We start from the raw sequence: 20,111 nt of genomic DNA, 5'->3' as shown, positions 1-20,111 counted from the left end.
GGCTCTTTGTTATTCTTTTTGGGAAATGTACTAGCCAATTCATGTTCCGTTTGTTTGTTTTATGTTTGCTGCATTTACAATACTTAGCAGACTAAAACCAGATCAAAAGACATGTATACCAGGAAGAAAAATTCCAAGGAAAGTATATTGCTAGAAATTAAATTACCTATTTGAAAGTTCAGAACTTAGAAAACTAAATGTTACCTAAATTTCATAATGATGAGAATGATTCTTTGCTTGAATAAAATTTCTGATCATTTACATTTCCCTGAGGATATGTAAAAGAGGCAAAGCTACTATTAGTAAGAAAATCTTGATAAATGTGCGCTAATTTTTTTCTGAATTTTTACCTGAACATCTGGTAACCAAGCACTTTAAATATTAAAAAGAAACTTGTAGACTTACAATTAAATTCATTGAAATAGGATTTAATATATTAATTAAAATTATAATAGTATGAATAACTTTTTTGTAGGAGATTTGTCATCATACCTACAATCACAAAACCTGTCTAAGAATACAATAAATTTGACTTTGGTGTGGCTATTTCATAGTGTGTCAAACATCCAGATATCTTACTCTTAAAGTCCAAAGCTATAGGTTCTCTTTGACAAATTTGAGTTTGAATTATTTGGATCATTTTCTAATGTGAGCCATAAAAATAAATAGCATACATGTTTAAATGTGCTTTTTTGCATTTCTACAACCTAAAGACCAGTTTGGTTGAAAAAATAAAATTTAACAGCTCTTAATTTGTCATGTGGAATCTGATGCTATGTGTTTTTTATTACCTCCATATATTTATCTAAGTGAAACATAAAACGGTTGTAATAATGGAGAATTTAAAGCAGCTTTTGCACATGAGCAGTAATGCTAACTAATACGGTGAGTAAAGGCTGAATGTAAATTCTCAGAATTTCTTTTTTTGTGATGTATTTACTAAAGTTGGTATATTTTGGTTAGCTGATACAAGCTCCCCATCATCCTAATCAAGCTATGAAGAATTTTGATGGGTAGAGTGGAAAAAAATAGGGAGTAATCATTTATGTGCAATAAGAAGTCTTGTGTGTATATGTGTCTGTGTGCATATGTCTGTGTGTCTGTGTGTGTGCATACACACATATATATATATATATATTTATATATTCAAACTGCAATACAGTATTCATTATATCCCTGATAGAACCTGTCATAATATAAACCCAAAGCCCTTCTTTTGCTGGAGTAATGCTCTGATATTCCCACATGTACACTTAGAAATAACTTGGGTATGGCAGAAATTAGTACAATCTAGTAATACGATTAGATTCCTATCGGTGCTACCTCACTTACGCTCCTTGGATTGAGCCTCTCTTCTCCATTTCCCTCCCCACTTGGTTGAGGCCTTCAGTGATACTTCATTTGTATTATTCCAACAGCCACATTTCTGTTCACACTACTAGCATTCAACATTTTAGCCCTCTTACTCATTTCTGCTAAACTTGTTGCTCATATAACAGAACTGGCCATGTCACTTGACTGGTAATAAACTTCTGTCAGCATCCTATTAATCTAGAATATCAGGTCCAAACCCCTTAACTTGACATACACGTTCTGAAACAGACCCTTGTTAGCTCATACCCAGCATTCTCTTAAGTCATTCTGCACTCCTAAAACTGCCCAGAACTTGTCTTTCTTCGTTTGCCTCCTTTGACTTAACCAAATCAAATGTCACCTTCTCTTCTAAAGCTCTCTGGACCCTCCCAGGTAAAAGTAGTTGACACACTGAAATGTTTCCCCATAACATTTGGCTCATATTTTTGTAGAGCATTAACTTTTTAATGAACTTATATGCCCATCATCTTACAACATTCTGAGTTCCTTGGAGACAAAGATAATTGTATTCATATTTATATATTTAGAACTTATTACAGTAGCATATGGAAGTTGCTGTCCTTGCTAAATATTTGTTGAATGAATGAATGGATGAGTAAATGAATCCAGGAAGGTCTGGATAAAATGCTAATGCAAAAATGTTACCAGAAAACTTGCTGAATGTAGAAAGACAATTCCAAACAGTCATAAAACATCTGCTTATTATTATTCTAAGGTTGTCTCAAAACTACTGCATATGACGACTATTTCTCTCTCAATTACTGAATAACATGTTTTCATCAGAATGATGAGTCAATAGGAAAATATTTTTAATTTTTGTAACTTCAGTCAGTGAATAAATTTGTAAAATTATATATATTCTCTGAAGCAGATATTTGCATTAATATAAATTTGCATGTAGGCTTAGGCCCACAGATCTTGATGTTAAATGTTTGCCCCTGTTCTATCAAATTAGCTATCATCTATTTTTAACTACTCAGATATATGAACTCAGGTCATAACTCAAGGAAAATATTCTCTAGAAAAGAATGAGGGTTCATAGTACCAGAATCCTAGGAATAGGAAATTTTCAGATTACTGGCACAGGTAAGGCAACTGATACAAGAATGGCTAGTGGAAATCTTGTAAGGAAATAAGATCTTGGACGAGGCTGTGTTACTGAACATGTCTAGGTAAATGAGATTACTTTTATAATTTGTAGTTTCATATCACAGAACTCTATTCAACACAGTGTAATAATGAACACTGAATTAGGTTCCATATTGTTTTCCCTAACAAATAATAGGGCTGAATTAAATAGCAAGGTCCTTGCCAAATGTATTTTTAATTGCTGAAATGTTTTAGGTTGTAATGTGAAAAGCACATTATCAATATTTCTAAGTCAAAAAGAATATAATATGAGAGGTAGATTTGAATATGACAAAAATTTTTGTTTTGCCTGTATATGTGAAAACATGTATCTCCTTTTACCTGTATTTTCTTCTACTTGAGGGCATAACACCTTGTTAAAATATGTATAATTAAGAACTGCATTTTTTTCATGAGAATGAACTTTTAAATCCAGTATTGGGTACTATAAAAACTTAGTCAGTCCTTGTAAAATTACATTAAATGATCATAAATTTATTTACCAGGCACGAAGAAAGAGATGGTTTTGGGTCATGGGAGAAAATAAATTTTGATACTGAAATATTTTAAACCATACTTTCTTTGTAACTCTTGTTATATTGATAAAATACTATTACCACTTCTTTAGTTCTTGTATATTGTATCATAATTTCCCACTATTATTCATAGAAAGGTGGATACTATCTTAAAAAATAATGAATAGTTATCCCAAAGTTACTAAATTTTAGCTTAATGGATAACTACGATTTGTTTCTTTTTAATATGCTATCCAATCATGCCAATTTCTAATGAGTACATGACTATCAAGAAAAATTTAACATAGTTAGCTTAATCTCATTTTTCTCATAAAAAGCCCAATTGTTTTTTCTCTTTATGATTATAGAGTGGCAGGTCTAAATCAAGTTGTCTAAGATCAAGCTAAGATTTATAAGCACTAAAATCGTATTTTAAAATCTGAGCAACCAATACATAGAAAAGTCAAAGGTATACTTGAATCTGTCAGATCAACACATTCCTGTAATTCCCTCAGGGGCAATCATATAGTTTGACACCAACATTTAAGCTTTGAAAATTATGTGACCATCTATTACATTATGAATGTTATATGTCCTCAAACCTTTTTTATGACTTATAATACAAGACAGGGCTACTTAATTTTAAAAAAATCCCTTCTGTTATTGATAATTGCCTAAGCTGCTTCTTCCTTTCCTCTTTCAGAATGAAGAACAAATTTTGGTATTTTGAGTTTGGCACATCTGAAACTTTCTCAGCCACCTGCAAGAAGCTACATGAATCTGTAGAAATAGAAGTAAGAAAAATTAATTATATTTTGTAATACAATGAAATTACTTGAGTTTGTTTATCAATATGTTTTTGACAGCCCATGTAAGGAGTTACGCTTTGAGCAATCCACATAGCTTTAACTCACAATTCTAAAATTTCATTTCTGTCACTTGTTGGTAGAATAGCACTCTGAATTATTAGTATAAAGTTAAGTTTTGAGTAGGAGTTCTTTTAGTACAGTATTAAAGGATGAGAGGTGGAACAATAGAGAAGTTTAGAACTCAGTGGAGAAGTTACTAGGCATAGTGTGGATAGAAAAATGTAAAATAAAGGAAAGTATTTGATAAGAAAGAAAAAAAATTGCAAGATACATACAAAAAAAAAAAACAACCAACCCTTATTTTCAGGTCTCAATATCTTATAACCTCTAAAACACAGTTTGCAAAAATTGTACTTACTTTCATGAATAAAGGTTAAAAAAATACTTTTTCCTTCCATTCCCATTCATTAACTAGATTTTTCTCAGTTCCTGAGGTTGCCATTTCCCCATTACATTTATAGGAAGTGGAAAAGCCAAAAAGAGAGAGCAAAGACAGCAAGAAAAGACACACTTTGAAAAGATTTGGAGCAAACAGGTCTACCAAAAAATATAGGTACGGTACGACTAAAATTTTTGGAGATGGGTTATAATAGAAAATGACTTAGTTTTATTGAGAGATTTTAGGGGGTAAAGAAAAAGGAAAAGTTATATTTTGATGAGTGGCAAAGACAAACCAAAGGAATAGAATTATGAAACTAGAACACCTAATGACTAGCTGATATGATTTGTGAAATATTGGCTTCAACACTTTTCATTTTAAAAATAAATGCATAACTTGTCTACTATGGTCATGAGACCTAAATCATTAGCCGCACATACTCAGGTAATAAGTTTGGTAAACAAAAGTAGTTATGGACCCATAAGATCATAAAGGCCTGGCTAAGTTTTTCATTATTCTAGCTTCCTAATTTACTGTTAAATGATAATGAGAGCAAAAGTGACACTATTTCAAAATGTAACATTTTTGGAATTTTTGGTGGATAAATTGAAGTAGAAGTAGAATTGATGATCTTGGAATGGAAAATACCCTTCTTGACTGAATCAGATCATGACTCCGAAAAGGAATATAATCACAAAAGATGAAGGAATTGGGCTCAGCATGGACTTTCTGTGATTAGTATTCATCAAGATTTATATATGTATATATTTATGTACATCTGTAGAGAGTGATATATTTAGGTAATTATATATATGCATATACATTTATAAAAAAATAAAAATATCCCTTTACCTTCAAAAATCATTACTTTAAAAAATTCTTAATATAGTGGATTTTGATCCTTTCTTACCTTCAGAAACCTATGCTCAAAGACAATCTGTAGCAGAAGGCAAAAATGAAAAAAAAAGTATGGCCTCTGGTTGAATGTAGGGTGGATACTCTGAAACCTCTTGCACCTCTCCTTACCTCATCCTACCACTGAATACAGATTGAAAAAAAAAGTTGAACTAGGAGAAATGGATGTTCCATGGATAGGAAATCTCAGTATTGTCAAGATGTCAGTTCTACCCACCTTGATCAATTGATTCAAAACAATCTCAGTCAAAATCCCAGCAATATGTGTGTGTGTGTGTGTGTGTGTGTGTGTGTGTGTGTGTGTGTGTATCAATAAACTGTTTCTAAAGTTTATATAGAGAGTCAAAAGACCCAGAATGGCCAACGCAATGTTTAAGGAGAACCAAGCTGGAGGGCTGATACTACCTGACTCCAACTCTTACTATAAAGCTACCATAATCAAGACAGTGCAGTGTTGGTTAGAGAACAGATGAATCGATCAGTGGAGCAGAATAGAGAATCTAGCAATAGACCCAACCCACAAATGCACTCAGCTGTCTTTGACAAAGTAAGACAGACGATGCAGTGGAGTAAAGGAGGTCTTTTTTTTTAAATAATGGTGATGGAACAACTGGATATTTGTGCAACAGCAACAAAAAATCTAAAAAAATGAATTCACCTTTAACAAAAATGAGCTCAAGTTGGATCACAGACCTAAATGTGAAATGCGCAACTGTAAAATTTCTAGAAGAGAACATAGGAGGAAACCTAAATGGCCTTGGGTATGGTGATGCCTTTTTAGACACAACACCAAAGGCACGATCAGTGGAAAAAATAATTGATAAGCTGGACTTCACTGAAATTAAAAAACTTCTGCTCTGTCAAAGGCAATGTCAAGAGAATGAGAAAACAAGCCACAAACAGAAAATAATTGCAAAGGTATGTCTGATAAGAGACTGTTAATCCAAAATACACAGACTCTTAAACACTTAATATGGAAATAAACAACCCCATTGAAAAAAATGGGCCAATGACTTAAAGATACATCACCAAAAAAGATATACAGATGGCAAATAAACATGAAATGATGCTCCACATCATGTCATCAAAGAAATGCAAATTAAAACAATAATGAGATACAATTCTGTACCTATTAAATTCCTGAAAACACCAAATGCTGGTAATGATGTAGAGCAACAGGAACTCTCATTTATTGCTGGTGGGAATGCAAAATGGTACAGCCACTCTGGAAGACAGTTTGGTGGTTTGTTACAAGACTGAGCTTACTCTTGTCATATGATCCAGAAGTCATGTTCCTTGGTATTACCCAAAGGAGCTGGAAACTTATGTCAACGCAAAAACCTGAACATGGATGTTTATAACAGTTTAATAATTGCCAAAATTTTTTGACGCAAACAAAAGGTCCTTCAGTAGGTGAGTAGAGAAATAAACTATGGTACTTCCAGACAATGGAATATTATTTAGTGCTAAAAAGAAATGAGCTGTCAAGCCTTGAAAAGATGTGGAGGAAACTAAAATATGTTTTCCTAAGTGAAAGAAACCAATTTGAAAGAGCTGCATACTGTATGATACCAACATATGACATTCTGGAAAAGGTAAAACTGTAAGACACTAAAAAGATCACTGGTGTCTAGGGGTTGTAGTGGGAGGGCCGGATGAATAAGCAGAGCAAAGAGCATCTTAGGGCAGTTATAATACTCTGTAAAATACAATGATGGTGGATAAATCTCATTATACATTTGTTCAAACCCAAAGAATAAATGGCAAGAGTGAACCCTAACGTAAACCGTGGACTTTAGGTGACTGTGATGTGTCAATGTAGGTTCATCCATTGTAATAAATGCACCACTCAGTTGGGGATGTTGATAAATGGGGAGAATGTGCATGTCGAGGGAGGCAGGGGGTAGATGGGAAATCTCTGTACCTTCCCTTCAATTCTGCAGTGAACCTTAAGCTACTCTAAAAAAATAAAGTCTAGATCTAGAGTATAATATGTATGTCAAAAAATTTTTAAAAAATGATTAAGGAAATATAACCAAGGACATTTGAATGAAAATAACAAGCTATGGGGCTCCTGGGTGGCTCAGTCAGTTAAGTGTATGACTCTTGATTCTGGCTCAGGTCATCTCAGGGTTGTGAATCTAGCCCCGGGTCAGGCTTCATGCTGTCCATGGAGCCTGTGTAAGAGTCTCTCTCTCTTTCTCCCTCTGCCCCTCCCCGTCTTCCTGCACGCACACATGCTCTCTGTCTCTCTCTTTAAAAAAAAAAAAATTATAATGATAAATTGAGTGGTTTTGTTCCACAGAGCTTTTTACATTTTATAGAAAAACTATTTAGAATCTTCTCCAAGAAATCTGGACAACTAGAGAAAGTTATTCTTCCTGGGGTCATGCTTCTATAAGCCCTCCAAGTCTGGCTTCCCAGCTCTGCATTTGCTGGCTTATTCTGGTGCCCATTGCATTAGCATTTATAAATTAGAACCAGCACTGTGCCTTCCCCACTTTATTGTTGCATATCTTGAAAATACTGTTATAATGTTACATATTTATCTCAATTCTAAAACTTGGGGAGGTGTATGTGTGTTTGTGTATAGATCGTAATGCAAAACCTGCTTCTCCCCTCACTTTTTAATGAATCCAGTCTATCATATTAGCAAAATATGCCTTTTTACCCTCAAGGTTGCTTTATAATTAGATATAACAAAAACATCAATTTGGAAATTTGATTCTGTTTGCTGTTGCTCCCTACTTGGCCTAAAATTATGCCAACAATGATTTGAAAATATATAACAGAGGATAAAAGTACGAGAGTACCTCAAAAAAGATATATGTTTTATTAGCAGCTTCTTCAAAACAAGCTATTTGCTGTGTGACCCTTTATTACACTTTCCTCTTTCATATAGGAAACTTTTTCCAAGGGGGTGAATATTTGGAAAAATTTGAGTATCATGGGATAATAGTTGATAATAATAATAGCTAATGTTTTAGCTCTTATTAATTATACCTGATTTTTGGTATAAGCAATGTATATACATTATCTGATTTAAGTCTTTGTCAAAATCCTATCAGTTAGAGAGATTCTAAAATATCTCCACTATAGAGATAAGCAGATGAGCATTTTATTTAATAACTTAAGAGTAACAAGAATCGTATTGCTGCCAAAATGTTTAAATCTAAGGAAACAAATAAATTGGAAATTATATATACGTATAATAATAATGTATATACATATATATGGCAAGATATATATGATATATATAACATATTCATAATATGCATACATATATATGGTGTGAAAGAGATTAACAAAGTTGAAATTTTCAAAATTAAAAATTTCAGTAATCTTCTAAATTTGTTACAAAAGATAACTTAATAGAAGAAAAAACTTTAAATTTACAAAATACTATGTTAAAAGCAAAGTTTGTATTAAACTATTTGGGGCATAGATGTACACCTAAGAATCTCAGGTCAACATCTGGAATTGAAGTTATAAGGTTTGTAGACTTCTAATTTGTTCCATGCACCAGGCAAAATTCATGAGAGAATAAAATAGCCCATTCTCCAAAGTATTTCAGTCTTTTGGTTGTCATTTAGACTGGGAGGGATGGTGTATTTTAAGATTTAGAATATCCATTCTAAAGTACTAGGATTTGTTTTAATGATTAATTACTTCTATAAAACCAAAATGATGTCAAGAATTAACAGAGTGCAAAAAGCATCAGGGATACAAAATAAATTAGGAGGATTCTACGGTTAAGATTGTTATTACCCGGTAATCTGGAAAATACAGAGCTTCTAAAGGCAATGGGGCAGACTTTCATAGCTCATTCTCTGCCCCACATATCACAATTACCCTGGATGCTCTTTCAACACATATTTAGAGTACCTGAGCCTGGTCTTCGCCACACCAAACCACAGTCTGGGGCTGGAGAAGTGAAACTGTGAATGGATATTTTTTTAAACCGTTTTATTGAGGCATGGTTGACGTACAAAGGGCTGTACATATTTAATGTATACAACTTGATGAGTTTGAGTATAAGTATGTACCCATGAAACCATCATCACAATCAGTGACATCATTATATCTATCACATGCCCTTTGTGTGTGTGTGCACACGTGTGTGTGTGTGTGTGTGTGTGTGTGTGTGAGTGATAAGAACACTTAAAAGATCTATCCTCTCTTCTAAAGCTTACTGGGTGATTTTTTTTTTTTTTTTTGGCCAGTGAAATTGTAGAAACAATAATGAAAAGAGTGAAAACGTGGACCTCAACAAAGATGGTCACTAAAAACAAAAGTTGAGCTCATTAATCCAAAACATAAAAAATAACTCCTTATTCCAGAAAAGAGTAAGAAATTTAGTGGGGGTGGGGCACAGTGTTATTTTATTAAGATAAAACATCATAATTTTTCTTAGTAGAATGAGGAAGAAATGAAACAAGGAAAAAGGGGGCGAATGACCAAAAGGTGAATATTCTCTTCTGTGTTTACCAGAAGTTATTTTTAATAAGATAATTTCTGGTAAGAATTCTAATATCCCAGCAATAGTTTTTAGCTTTCACAGAATCTACTAAAAGAGGAAAACATGTAAAACTAGACTGGTTTTTTGCTAATATTTAAGGCTAATACTGGATATCTTGAGCCAGCAGTATTTTATTATTATCAACATGTTGAGCAACTGTGTGTGTGCCTGCATGGTACAGGCCTCAAATTTTCCTCTTTTCCGGGTTTGCTTTCATCTTCCTCTTGCTGACCTACCAGCTTCCATTCTGCTCTGAGACCTGTCTTGTGATTACCCACAATCAACACTTCCATCACCACCACTGGACTGCCAACTAATAGTAAACTGACCTAAAAGGCATGTCCCGAGGCCCTGTATCACACTGTGTTTTGTAGATAAAACTTATAAAATGCATTTCAAAAAACATCAAACTTACGGAGTACCACAGCCCTCAGATATCAGAAGAGACACTGTTCGGCCATTAACGTGTACATGTGTATTTTAATTTGTAGATTTGCCGCTGTTGTTTTCTGCAAACACGTACATAATCTTGTCTTATGAATTACATATGAATTTGCAGAAACTCTTAAAAATTGGACTTATGTGAGTCATTTTACTCCATGCTATTTTATACAATGAACAAAGCAATGTTTTTACATTTGATTAAATGCAATTAGGTATGATTTTTATCTGACCTGGGCATAGAATTAAACTCATTATGGAAAAAAATATTTATGGTGTATCATTAATTGTATCTCATCAAATTTATCCGTACTTACAGCTGTCCAAAGTTCCTCACAATTGTGAATTTTTCTATCAAATGACATGTTAACTGAATCTGAAATAATACACTTATTTTAAAAAAAATTTGTCTTTAACACCTCTGTATAGTATGGTACAAAGTATGCTTATAAATGAGGATTAAAATACATTGGCAGAAAAATTTAAATCATCTTCGTTTCTTTTAAGTAAATTTGTCTCTGGAATAAGATCTTCCATTTTAAAACTGAAAAGAATGGACAATGGCCTCGCAGAATTGCACTCTGCAAATAGCTCCCATAGTACTTACTATATGTTAATGACCTTTTTTCTACAGAATAAAAATATTCAGGATTTATTGACTAACCAAGGCTGTTAGCTTTTAAGCTTTTATATTCTTTTCCTCCGTAGCTACCTTTTTAAAAATCATAAATTTTCAAAGCGGATGAAAATATTATCTAACCAAGTATTGTAACTTGTTCCTTCACCTCAGTTTTTATTTCCATGCACTCAATTGGTATGCTACAATTCCTGGTCTCCATCAGAGCTAGCTTCAAAATTTTCCAGACTAATGAACATAATGTTAAAGCAAACAGAGGAAGGTAACCTGGGGTCAAGAACTAGTGGAAACAAATCATTAATAAATAGCAATTTATGTAAGGACGTTGTCCTGCTCTCCTAGGAACTTCAGTGTTCATCAGTCCTTCTTTGGGAACTTGAGGGTTTTTTTTTTTTTTTTTTCATTTTTCTGAAAAGCTGCTCACTCCGTTTCCTTGAAACTACACGTGATAAGACTCTGAAGAGTGAAAACATGAATAATAGTATACGCTGATATTTTTCAGCTGTCACATGGAACTCCCCTGGTTCAATTAAAACAAAAAGCCTATTTGCAACTGCTCTTCTTTGCTACAGATGAACAAAGGAATACTCCTTCACTAATTCTGAAAGTAACTTGTCACAGTGGGGTTCTAAGGCCTAGTCAAATAATTGTCTTAGTGTACTACCTGCTGTGTTCAATATTGAGTGAAAATGGAAGCCAGGCCCTAACTCTAGCTTATTTCACAATTCTTCTGTTATTTAAATGATTTTAGTCAGTTTGGGGAAAGCCAGACCTTTATAAATTAACAGCAGGGAAATACCAAAGGTGTCAGATTGCATATTTATCATCTTTTTCGTGTAATACTTAAATATGTATTAAGAAGTGACTGACATAAATTAGGCAGATTTCAGAAGCCACAGGCCGTGGCTTGTAGAGGACCCCCTTCTGCTTGACATTTCATCCTTGTCAAAGATCAAATTATTTTAATTTAGGCTGCAAATTATAAGGAATGAAGACTTCTTTGTGGGAATTCCCTGTGGTAATCTGACTTTTGTTGTTACTGCTGCTTGTCAGTGTGCAAAAGATATAATATGCATGCAAATAAGGTTAAAAAATATGTACTATCTAATTATCCAGCCAGTACATTCCACTTGAAGACAGTGGGAGGCCTGACACACAGTATGTGTTTGATTCATTGAGGCCTGCAGGGTATTTACACAAGATTACTTTTAATTATGAAATTAATATCTGTTTATCTAGAATATATAGCGGTAAGTGAGTATACACATGAGCAGAATTCTTTAGTAAAAAGAAATCATCTTAATTTAATACATGAAAAGGAGGAACAAAATCGCTTGTTTCTAGGGGGAAAAAAAGGCATCATCCAGACCTCGGTTTCACCCCTTTTGAAACAAATTGAATGAAAACTTGGCACCTTCTCTAGAATTTGTTTCTTGCCCTGCCAAGTAGACTCAAGACGTGTTGCTTTATTTCACAGTTTTTATATTTTAGTGAACAAGATGCAGTATTAGATTCAGTACGAAGAGACAAATGTGGAAAAAGCGGTTTTTTGTTTGTTTTTTGTTTGTTTTTTTCATTTTGGTGGAGCATTATCTCTTCTAGGTTCAAAAATCATCATTGCCATGAGAAAGAGAAAGATGAAGTCAGTATCAGTGTTTTGTTTTGTTTCTGAAATAAGATGTGGCAAATAACAGTCCCACCGCAAATATACTTCAGTCTAGGAAATGCATATCCCTAACAAAGTTCTCTGCAAAACAAAGAGTTATAAATTTGCATCTCTTCTCCTATCAGCTTACTTACAACTGACAAAGGGAGAACGATATCTGGGATGCATTTATAATAAGTACCACTTTAGAAACCTCAAAGCAAATGAATAAATAAGTAATAATTCCAAAAATACAGCATGGCCTTGCACTCTTCACGCATGTCCATCAGTGGAAATGGACAGAAAAATCAAAAGATTAAAAAGTGGCCACTCTGAATATCACAAAGCATTGTCTGTTACCAAGTTTCATATTTTTCACAATCAAAGGGTGTTTTGTCACCAGGCAAACAAACAAACAAAAAATCTGGCTGATTATTTTCCTTTCTCGATCTATCGTTACAGCTATAGAGTAAGGGTGGGTTGGACATTGCTTCTGCTGTTCTTGGCATTTCTCTCACTCAGGCTCACTGGTCCTCCATATTCGTTTAGACAACAGTGCCTCTTATTGCCTGTAACACTGTGCTTGGAACTTAATCTAGTACAAGAAACCATCCTTGGCCACTCTGATGTCATTCGGGTCTCTTTGAACTGGTGTTTTTTACTTTATTTTTTCCCCCAAAGTGTATTAAGCCACTTCTTTCTCTGCCCAAACAAGAGATACCACGAATTATGAATTCTATTTCCTTACTTTGTCCCAATAGTGGCTTGCGGTGTGTTCTAACTAGGCAGCATCATTAAAATTTCTGCCTGAACATTGACCAGACTTCTTAGACTCAACCTCTTTTGTAACACATGGGAAATTTGTAGCTGGTTATGCAGACGCTAATGTGTGTCCTTCCCAGTGGTTTTCTGTAAACAGAGATAGACTGATGATTTAATTTGATCATGTTTAAAGACATGTTTAAATGATAACTGATTAATGTTCGTGGCTGCTTTATCCTTTATATTGACATTTAGAGTAGTGATTTAAGTGTTCTTAAAAGTTTTATTTAAATATGGCAGGATTTTGGACTTAAAAACTCCTGTTGAAAGATAAGGAAATGCAAAAGAGGAAATCAAGGAAAAAAGATCAAATATCTTACTGTTTCTGTTTTTTTTTTTCTCTTTTCACTGATCAGTGTGATGGAGTACAAATAGATTTAATAAACATCTCCCTGGAAGGAATTGCTATTTTGAATATACCAAGCATGCATGGTGGATCCAATCTTTGGGGAGAGTCTAAGAAAAGACGAAGCCATCGCCGAATAGAGAAAAAAGGGTCTGACAAAAGGACCACACTCACAGATGCGAAAGAATTGAAGTTTGCAAGTCAGGGTAAGTTTTCTTATATTTAATTAAAATATATCATAATATATTCTAAAATCGTATATAAACTGGCTATATTTTTCATGGGTTTTTTTCCCATTATTCTCCTTCTTTGGATTTCATTCTGTTTATTCTCCTTCCCACAGAAAACAGAATACGTGTGGGTAGTTAGTGGATAATAATGTAGGATAAATTGCACATTAAGTTCTGAAATGTAATCATCTTGGTCAGGATGTTTGCATTGTTGTAACAAGGGCCTCGTTAAGGCTTTCCGATGTTGTGTTGCAAGATTTTTTAGTCTTCGGCTGTGTTCACTCAGGCTAAGACATCAAAGCTCTCTTACATTAAGCTGTTGTTCTAAGAACCACGTAGAATGACATGTTTAAATACCCTACAAAAAATTTTGGTTATCTGCGGCTATTTTTCCAGAAATTTTATAACAACAATGAGGAGACCTGGGAAACAGATCAAAAAAGACTAGCAAAAGGGGAGAGAATAGCTGTGCATCAGAATTTTCAATTTCACTGTAATGTAGGTCACGCTCGGACATGACAACTAATTCTTGTCGATAGATTTTATAGACAGAGATCTCAAATTGGTAGTATTCTAATAAGCAGTCATGCCCCAATAGTTTTTGTGTATTCCAGAATCTACCTAATTAATACTATTGATGCCGTTCAGATAGCCAAGAAAGCATCTTGGCCAGGTCGGTGTAGCAAAGGCAGAATATGGAGAGGTTGGCCCCTTTATGGGCCCAAGAAAAATAATAAAATAAATATATTTAAAAAATAAATAACAAAAAAATGTGAAGATGGTTGGTAGGCTTGATGGTGGTAGGACACAGCTTTATCTTTCAGGGTCTTCAGGTATCTGATTCAAGTTCTGGTAGCCAGCAGTTACTTCTGTTATATGGGATATAGTGACTATGAGTGTGACAAAGATTGGCAGAGAAAGTATTAGTTGTTATTCTCTTGAAAGAAGTGCTTATTACAACCTGTCAATGACAGAAGCTTTTGAAGCCCCTTAAATATATAGGTAATCCTAAAGAGGTAAATTCTGAAGAGTCATGTAATTTAGTACAAGCAAATTTATACCAACTTAATTAAAATGCTTCATACTCAGAATGAATATAACTATATGGAAACATGGAGGATTTTAAAATGTAGAGTGTTAGATATAATTATTATTTCATAGGGGTTATTGACATTAATATTGTATTTATATTTAAATGTAAGATTAATAGCTTTCTAAGGAGATTAATAAAACAGAGTAATATAGTCCATATAATTAAAAAAGTTTTATATATGTCTATAACAATTTTAAATTTTTTAATGTGGTCACTACATGCCAATACTTGGCATATCCTTTGCATGTTGATAATCCATATATAAATCTGATTTATTGTCAATGTTCAGCTGCCAACTATGTTTGCCTATTGAGCTATTGAAGTTTATAAGACTCCATGATTATGCTCAACCAGGACAAGTGTCTATATAACCCCTATGGTGCTTACTACAGGCTTGCTATTTGCTGGCCTCACTCATGCCCCTCTCTGTATGCTTTTTTCAGTAATACACATTTGAAATAAAGCACAGACAAATCAGCCAGAAGTATTGTCATAGACTGTCATTGCCTATAACTGTACAAAAAGACCTCTCTTCCCATTTTGTCTTCTTATTTAATGTTGTGGAACTATTAGGGCTAAGTCTCCATAAATTTGGCGAAGGAGAAAGTGGGAACCTATAGGGTTTGTGACATGAATACATTTTTTTCTCAGTACAAAGGTAGGGAAAAAGCGTAGAAATCAGAGTTTTTGTTTGAAGATCATTGTATGAGCAATAACAGAAGTATGTTCATAACTGATTTGGTTCAACATTTTGTTGCCTCTCTTGAAGCCGACGATACTAGTATTTTGAGTGTTGTTTTATTTCAAGATGAGGACAATTTCATCATTAAAAATGACCTTATCAGCTGAATATAAAAAATAGACTATATTAACCAGTATTTCCTTTTTATTAATTTTATGTAGATTTTTTTCATATTGATATATTTGGCAACAAAATAGCCAGACGTATCTCAAAATGCTTCTAAGATTTGATTGCAAATCTATTCTCTTAATGGTAAATGTTATACTTACTAGTCAAGAAGTAAAATTTACTATTTAAAATATCTGCATAGATCCCTTTCCTAAATGGTACATATTTCTATCACTTGATTTTGTCTTCAATATCTTGACACAAAAACAATAGTACTAAATGTGAGAGTCAATCAGTATTTTAAATCTAAATATATTTTCAAATTTACATAAAATGATTATAAGTATTGACTTTAGAATGAATTATGAAAAATACAATTCTAGTTCAACACGTTTCTTTAGCCCAGACTCACGTTAATATATTTTTCACTCTTAGAAAATATATAAACAAATAAAAAACTTAATATAATTTCCTTTTCAGGAAGTACTTTCTTGATATATTAACAAACAACTTTTCTGATATGCTGCTGCAAAAAATTTGAAGTTTAAACTAAACTTTTACTGTATTGAAGTGGATGCTTATTTCCATCAACTTTAGAAAGTTTTTGGTGGGGGACAGAGAGTAGGGGAGGCATACATATCTAGAATTTTATAATAAAGATAAATTATTTTATTTAGTAGAAGCATTTAAATTAAGAAATAGGTTTACACTTTTTTTCAATTTAAAGACATGTCATAGACCAAAGGTACAGGATCACATTTTGGAGCATTAAATCCTCAACTGTATTATGCTGTACATTATCTGGGACTCCTGCACAATTAATTTGTTTGCAGTCTTTGAGGATACTCACAGCATAAGATCAGAGTATTGTCAGTTAATAATTTCACTGGTTGGAAATGTTATGCTTGATTTAACTCAAGTTGACCAAAATTATAAGTAATTCTTTTAATTACATTACTGTTCTAGCAGAATATTCTAGAACAGGTGGATGCCATTCTGAAACATATTCAGACTCATCTGATTCCGTAGATATTTTCTTTGTGGGTTTGTCTTTGTGTTTTGTTTCATTTTTGCTTTTGGAAATACAAATAAGTGTGTTTTATATAATTGGCATGGTCTTTAAGCACAATTATAAAGTAGGCCAAGTAGCTGTTCAGTACTCCTGGCCTTCATCCTCAATCTTGCCCACGACTTTCTGTTGCCGAGTTTATCTTTGCTTCCCCCTCCACTGAAGTAAATCTAGGCCTTGGAAAGATGTCTAATAAATTCACTCACATTAATGTATAAATGACTGATTGCAGATGAAAGTAGAGGTATTTGCATTTTAAAAAGAAATAAAGGCCTTCAGCTAAACCATTATTTTTCAAACTTTGTTACATTGAGTTATAACTGCAACTCTTCACAGTTTCTGTAAAACTTGGTTCAAACTAATTATTGCCTCATTTTGGAAGTACAAAAAAACCCTATAATAAAAACATACTAAGGTGTGCTCTATAGAAACATTTTGTCATATTAATGACTCTAACAGCATTAAATTCTGCTCCCAGACAAAAATAACTTCCTGTCCTCCGGCTCCTCATCTTCTTCCTCCTCCACAGATAGATAAAAACATAGATATGCATATCTACACATACACATTTATATCCAAATGCACATATAAACAAACAAAGTAAAAACTGTGCCATTAATTAGAAAGTCTGTAGCTCTGCAATGGTCGGTTAAAAAAATATACGTCTTTGCATATTTAATGAGGATAATTGTACAAATGGGTACATTGCCACCACAGTGTGTGTGAATCACATACAATTAAAAGGCCCACGAGCTCAGGTACTTCTGTTTGGCATAAACAAGAAACAGTACATTACAATCAATGGAAGTGAAAACAAAGTGCTAATATTTTATGTATTTATGTATTTATGTATGTATTTATTTATTTATTTTTATTATGTTATGTTAGTCACCATACATTACATCATTAGTAGTGTTCCATGATTCATTGTTGGCGTGTAACACCCAGTGCTCCATGCAGAACGTGCCCTCCTTAATACCCATCACCAGGCTAACCCATCCCCCACCCCCCTCCCCCCTAGAACCCTCTGTTTGTTTCTCAGAGTCCATAGTCTCTCATGGTTCGTCTCCCCCTCCAATTTCCCCCCCTTCATTTTTCCCTTCCTACTATCTTCTTGTTTTTTTGTTTTTTTTTTTTTTACAACATATAATGTATTATTTGTTTCAGAGGTACAGGTCTGTGGTTCAACAGTCTTACACAATTCACAGCACTCACCATAGCACATACCCTCCCCAATGTCTGATGAAAATGGACATGCGACTTTTTAGAAAATTTCTTGCTCATAAAGAAATTGCATTAGTTAACTACTTCACGGAAATAATAGGTTTGTATTAGCTTATACATCAAGTGTACTTTTATCAGAGATTTGTGGTATAAACATACAACTGTAACTAAAGAGCCTTTTTTATGGTTGAATAACATTCCATTTTATGTATATATGTGTGTATGTATCTATGTATGTATATATACATATTTTCTTTATCCATCGATCCATGGACATTTGAGCTGCTTCCCTATCTTGGCTGTTGTAACTAATGCTGCTATAAACATAAGGATTCATGTATCCTAAAAAGATACCTTTGAAAAGTATCTTTTAACCAAACAGTGAGGACCTCTCAAGTAATATGAACAGTTTTGAGTTACTCTAAAGGTTTTAGCTTTGAAGATACAAGTCCAACTATTCCACTTTCCAGAAATGAAATGGTGCAAGACAGTCGCATGAGATGTAAAAAGTCCACAGCCTTTACAATCACATACTTGTCTGGATCAGGATATTCTCAGTATCACACAACCAAAACAAAATGCAGAAATCAATGAAAATAGGATGCTTGTGACACTGCAGCTGTTGATCAGAAAAACTCTGTTTTTTTTTCATGGATCGACTGTACTAAAAGTGTTCGCAAACTCAACCTTGAACATTTATTTGTACAAATAAAAGTTTTCTCTTTCATTTACGGATTTTTAAAGTGTTGTTTCATTTGAAAAGTTTTTAAAAAAAGTTGACTACTTTAAAAAGTTTGAAACCACTGAGCAAAAGTAATTATGTTCAAGCCAAAGAGTCTCAGACGTTTGCTAGAAGCTACTGGAGACACTGTGGGGGAGCAGCTAGATTTCCTGCTTGAAACCTCATTAACTAGGTGACTGTCCTCCACTCATATGGATACAACTAGCCAAGTACCAGTCATATAAAAGTTTATTTTAAAAACTAATTAACATGCGATATTATCCATGAAATTTTCAGTGATTTCACTCCCATTTACCGATGCTAAAGTCTTTTGGGGAGATTTCCCCGAAGTGCAGCATGCACTCCACTGATGGAGAACTGAAATGGTTTAAGCAGTACACAGATGGATATTTTAAAGGTTAGTGGTTTTTGTATGTACAGTTATAATTGTTGTCTCTTTATGGTAGAGGATGCTGGTTTGTTTTTTTTAATTTCTAATTTTAACTTCATGTTTATTTCTTAAATAAATCGAAGCAAAAATAGGGTAAAAACCCAAATGAATAATAATACAGGAGGTATTTGAGTAAGGCCAAGATTATAAAAGTGGGACAAGGAGGAATAAAGTTTAGAAAGTCACACTAAGCTAACATGACAGCTCTCGGTCATCACTGCCTCTCGTTCACACAGCCCTGATTTTGAACAGTTATTGTGAACATGCTTTTTCTTCTTCATCATCGTGCCTGCAATTTACTGTGTATCAGTTCCCCAAGAACAAGCTTTTCCGTGGACTTTGCACTGCCCACGCTCCTACACCCCTCCTCATTTGACGTTCATGCCCTGTGCTAGGGAAGACTAAACCCCTGATTCTTCTTAGAAGCCAGAGGAGAGAGACGACGCCTCTGACTGACTGTCAAGGAATCTCTCTACATCAAATGACTTTATTATTATTTTGTTTTTTGAAAACTCTGAGGTAGTAGGAGAAAGAAAAAGTCAGTCTAAACCAGATTGGTCAAAGAGAATAAACGAGCTGATATCTATGAAAACTTGGCAAAACTTGAATTTCTTTTGCCTGTGAAGATAAATAAGGTTATTGGCTCTTTTGTCTCTGTCTTTAAAACGGGAATGGTGGATCCTGAAAGAGTTGAGATTCATCTTCGTGCTCTGTGCATTGTGTTACCTGGATAAGTACACAAATAGCATTTAAATAGTAAGACCCTGACTTTCTATGCCTTGTAGAAATTATACTTCTCTGAAAGTTGATGGTAAGGACATTTGTCATCCAATATTATCAATTTTTCTAGACATTTCTATGGGTTATTTGGGGTAATTTAGAA

General features: G+C 33.7%; 1 protein-coding gene across 9 annotated transcripts in view; it reads left to right on the top strand.

Moving 5' to 3' along the window:
- DGKB (diacylglycerol kinase beta) overlaps positions 1 to 20,111 on the top strand; it is a 710,493-nt gene that overhangs the window by 519,028 nt on the left and 171,354 nt on the right. For all 9 annotated transcript variants that reach the window (XM_025873283.2, XM_025873279.2, XM_025873282.2 and 6 more), the window contains 2 exons: positions 3,721 to 3,811; positions 13,601 to 13,796. In XM_025873283.2, the coding sequence (XP_025729068.1) occupies positions 3,721 to 3,811; positions 13,601 to 13,796 (287 nt within the window). The remainder of the gene's footprint in view (positions 1 to 3,720; positions 3,812 to 13,600; positions 13,797 to 20,111) is intronic.

This window comes from Callorhinus ursinus, unplaced genomic scaffold, assembly GCF_003265705.2.
Source record: "Callorhinus ursinus isolate GAN/ISIS: 27379988/994484 unplaced genomic scaffold, GSC_fseal_2.0 scaffold12, whole genome shotgun sequence".
Classification (NCBI taxonomy): domain Eukaryota; kingdom Metazoa; phylum Chordata; class Mammalia; order Carnivora; family Otariidae; genus Callorhinus; species Callorhinus ursinus.
This window is presented reverse-complemented; position numbering and strand designations above follow the sequence as displayed.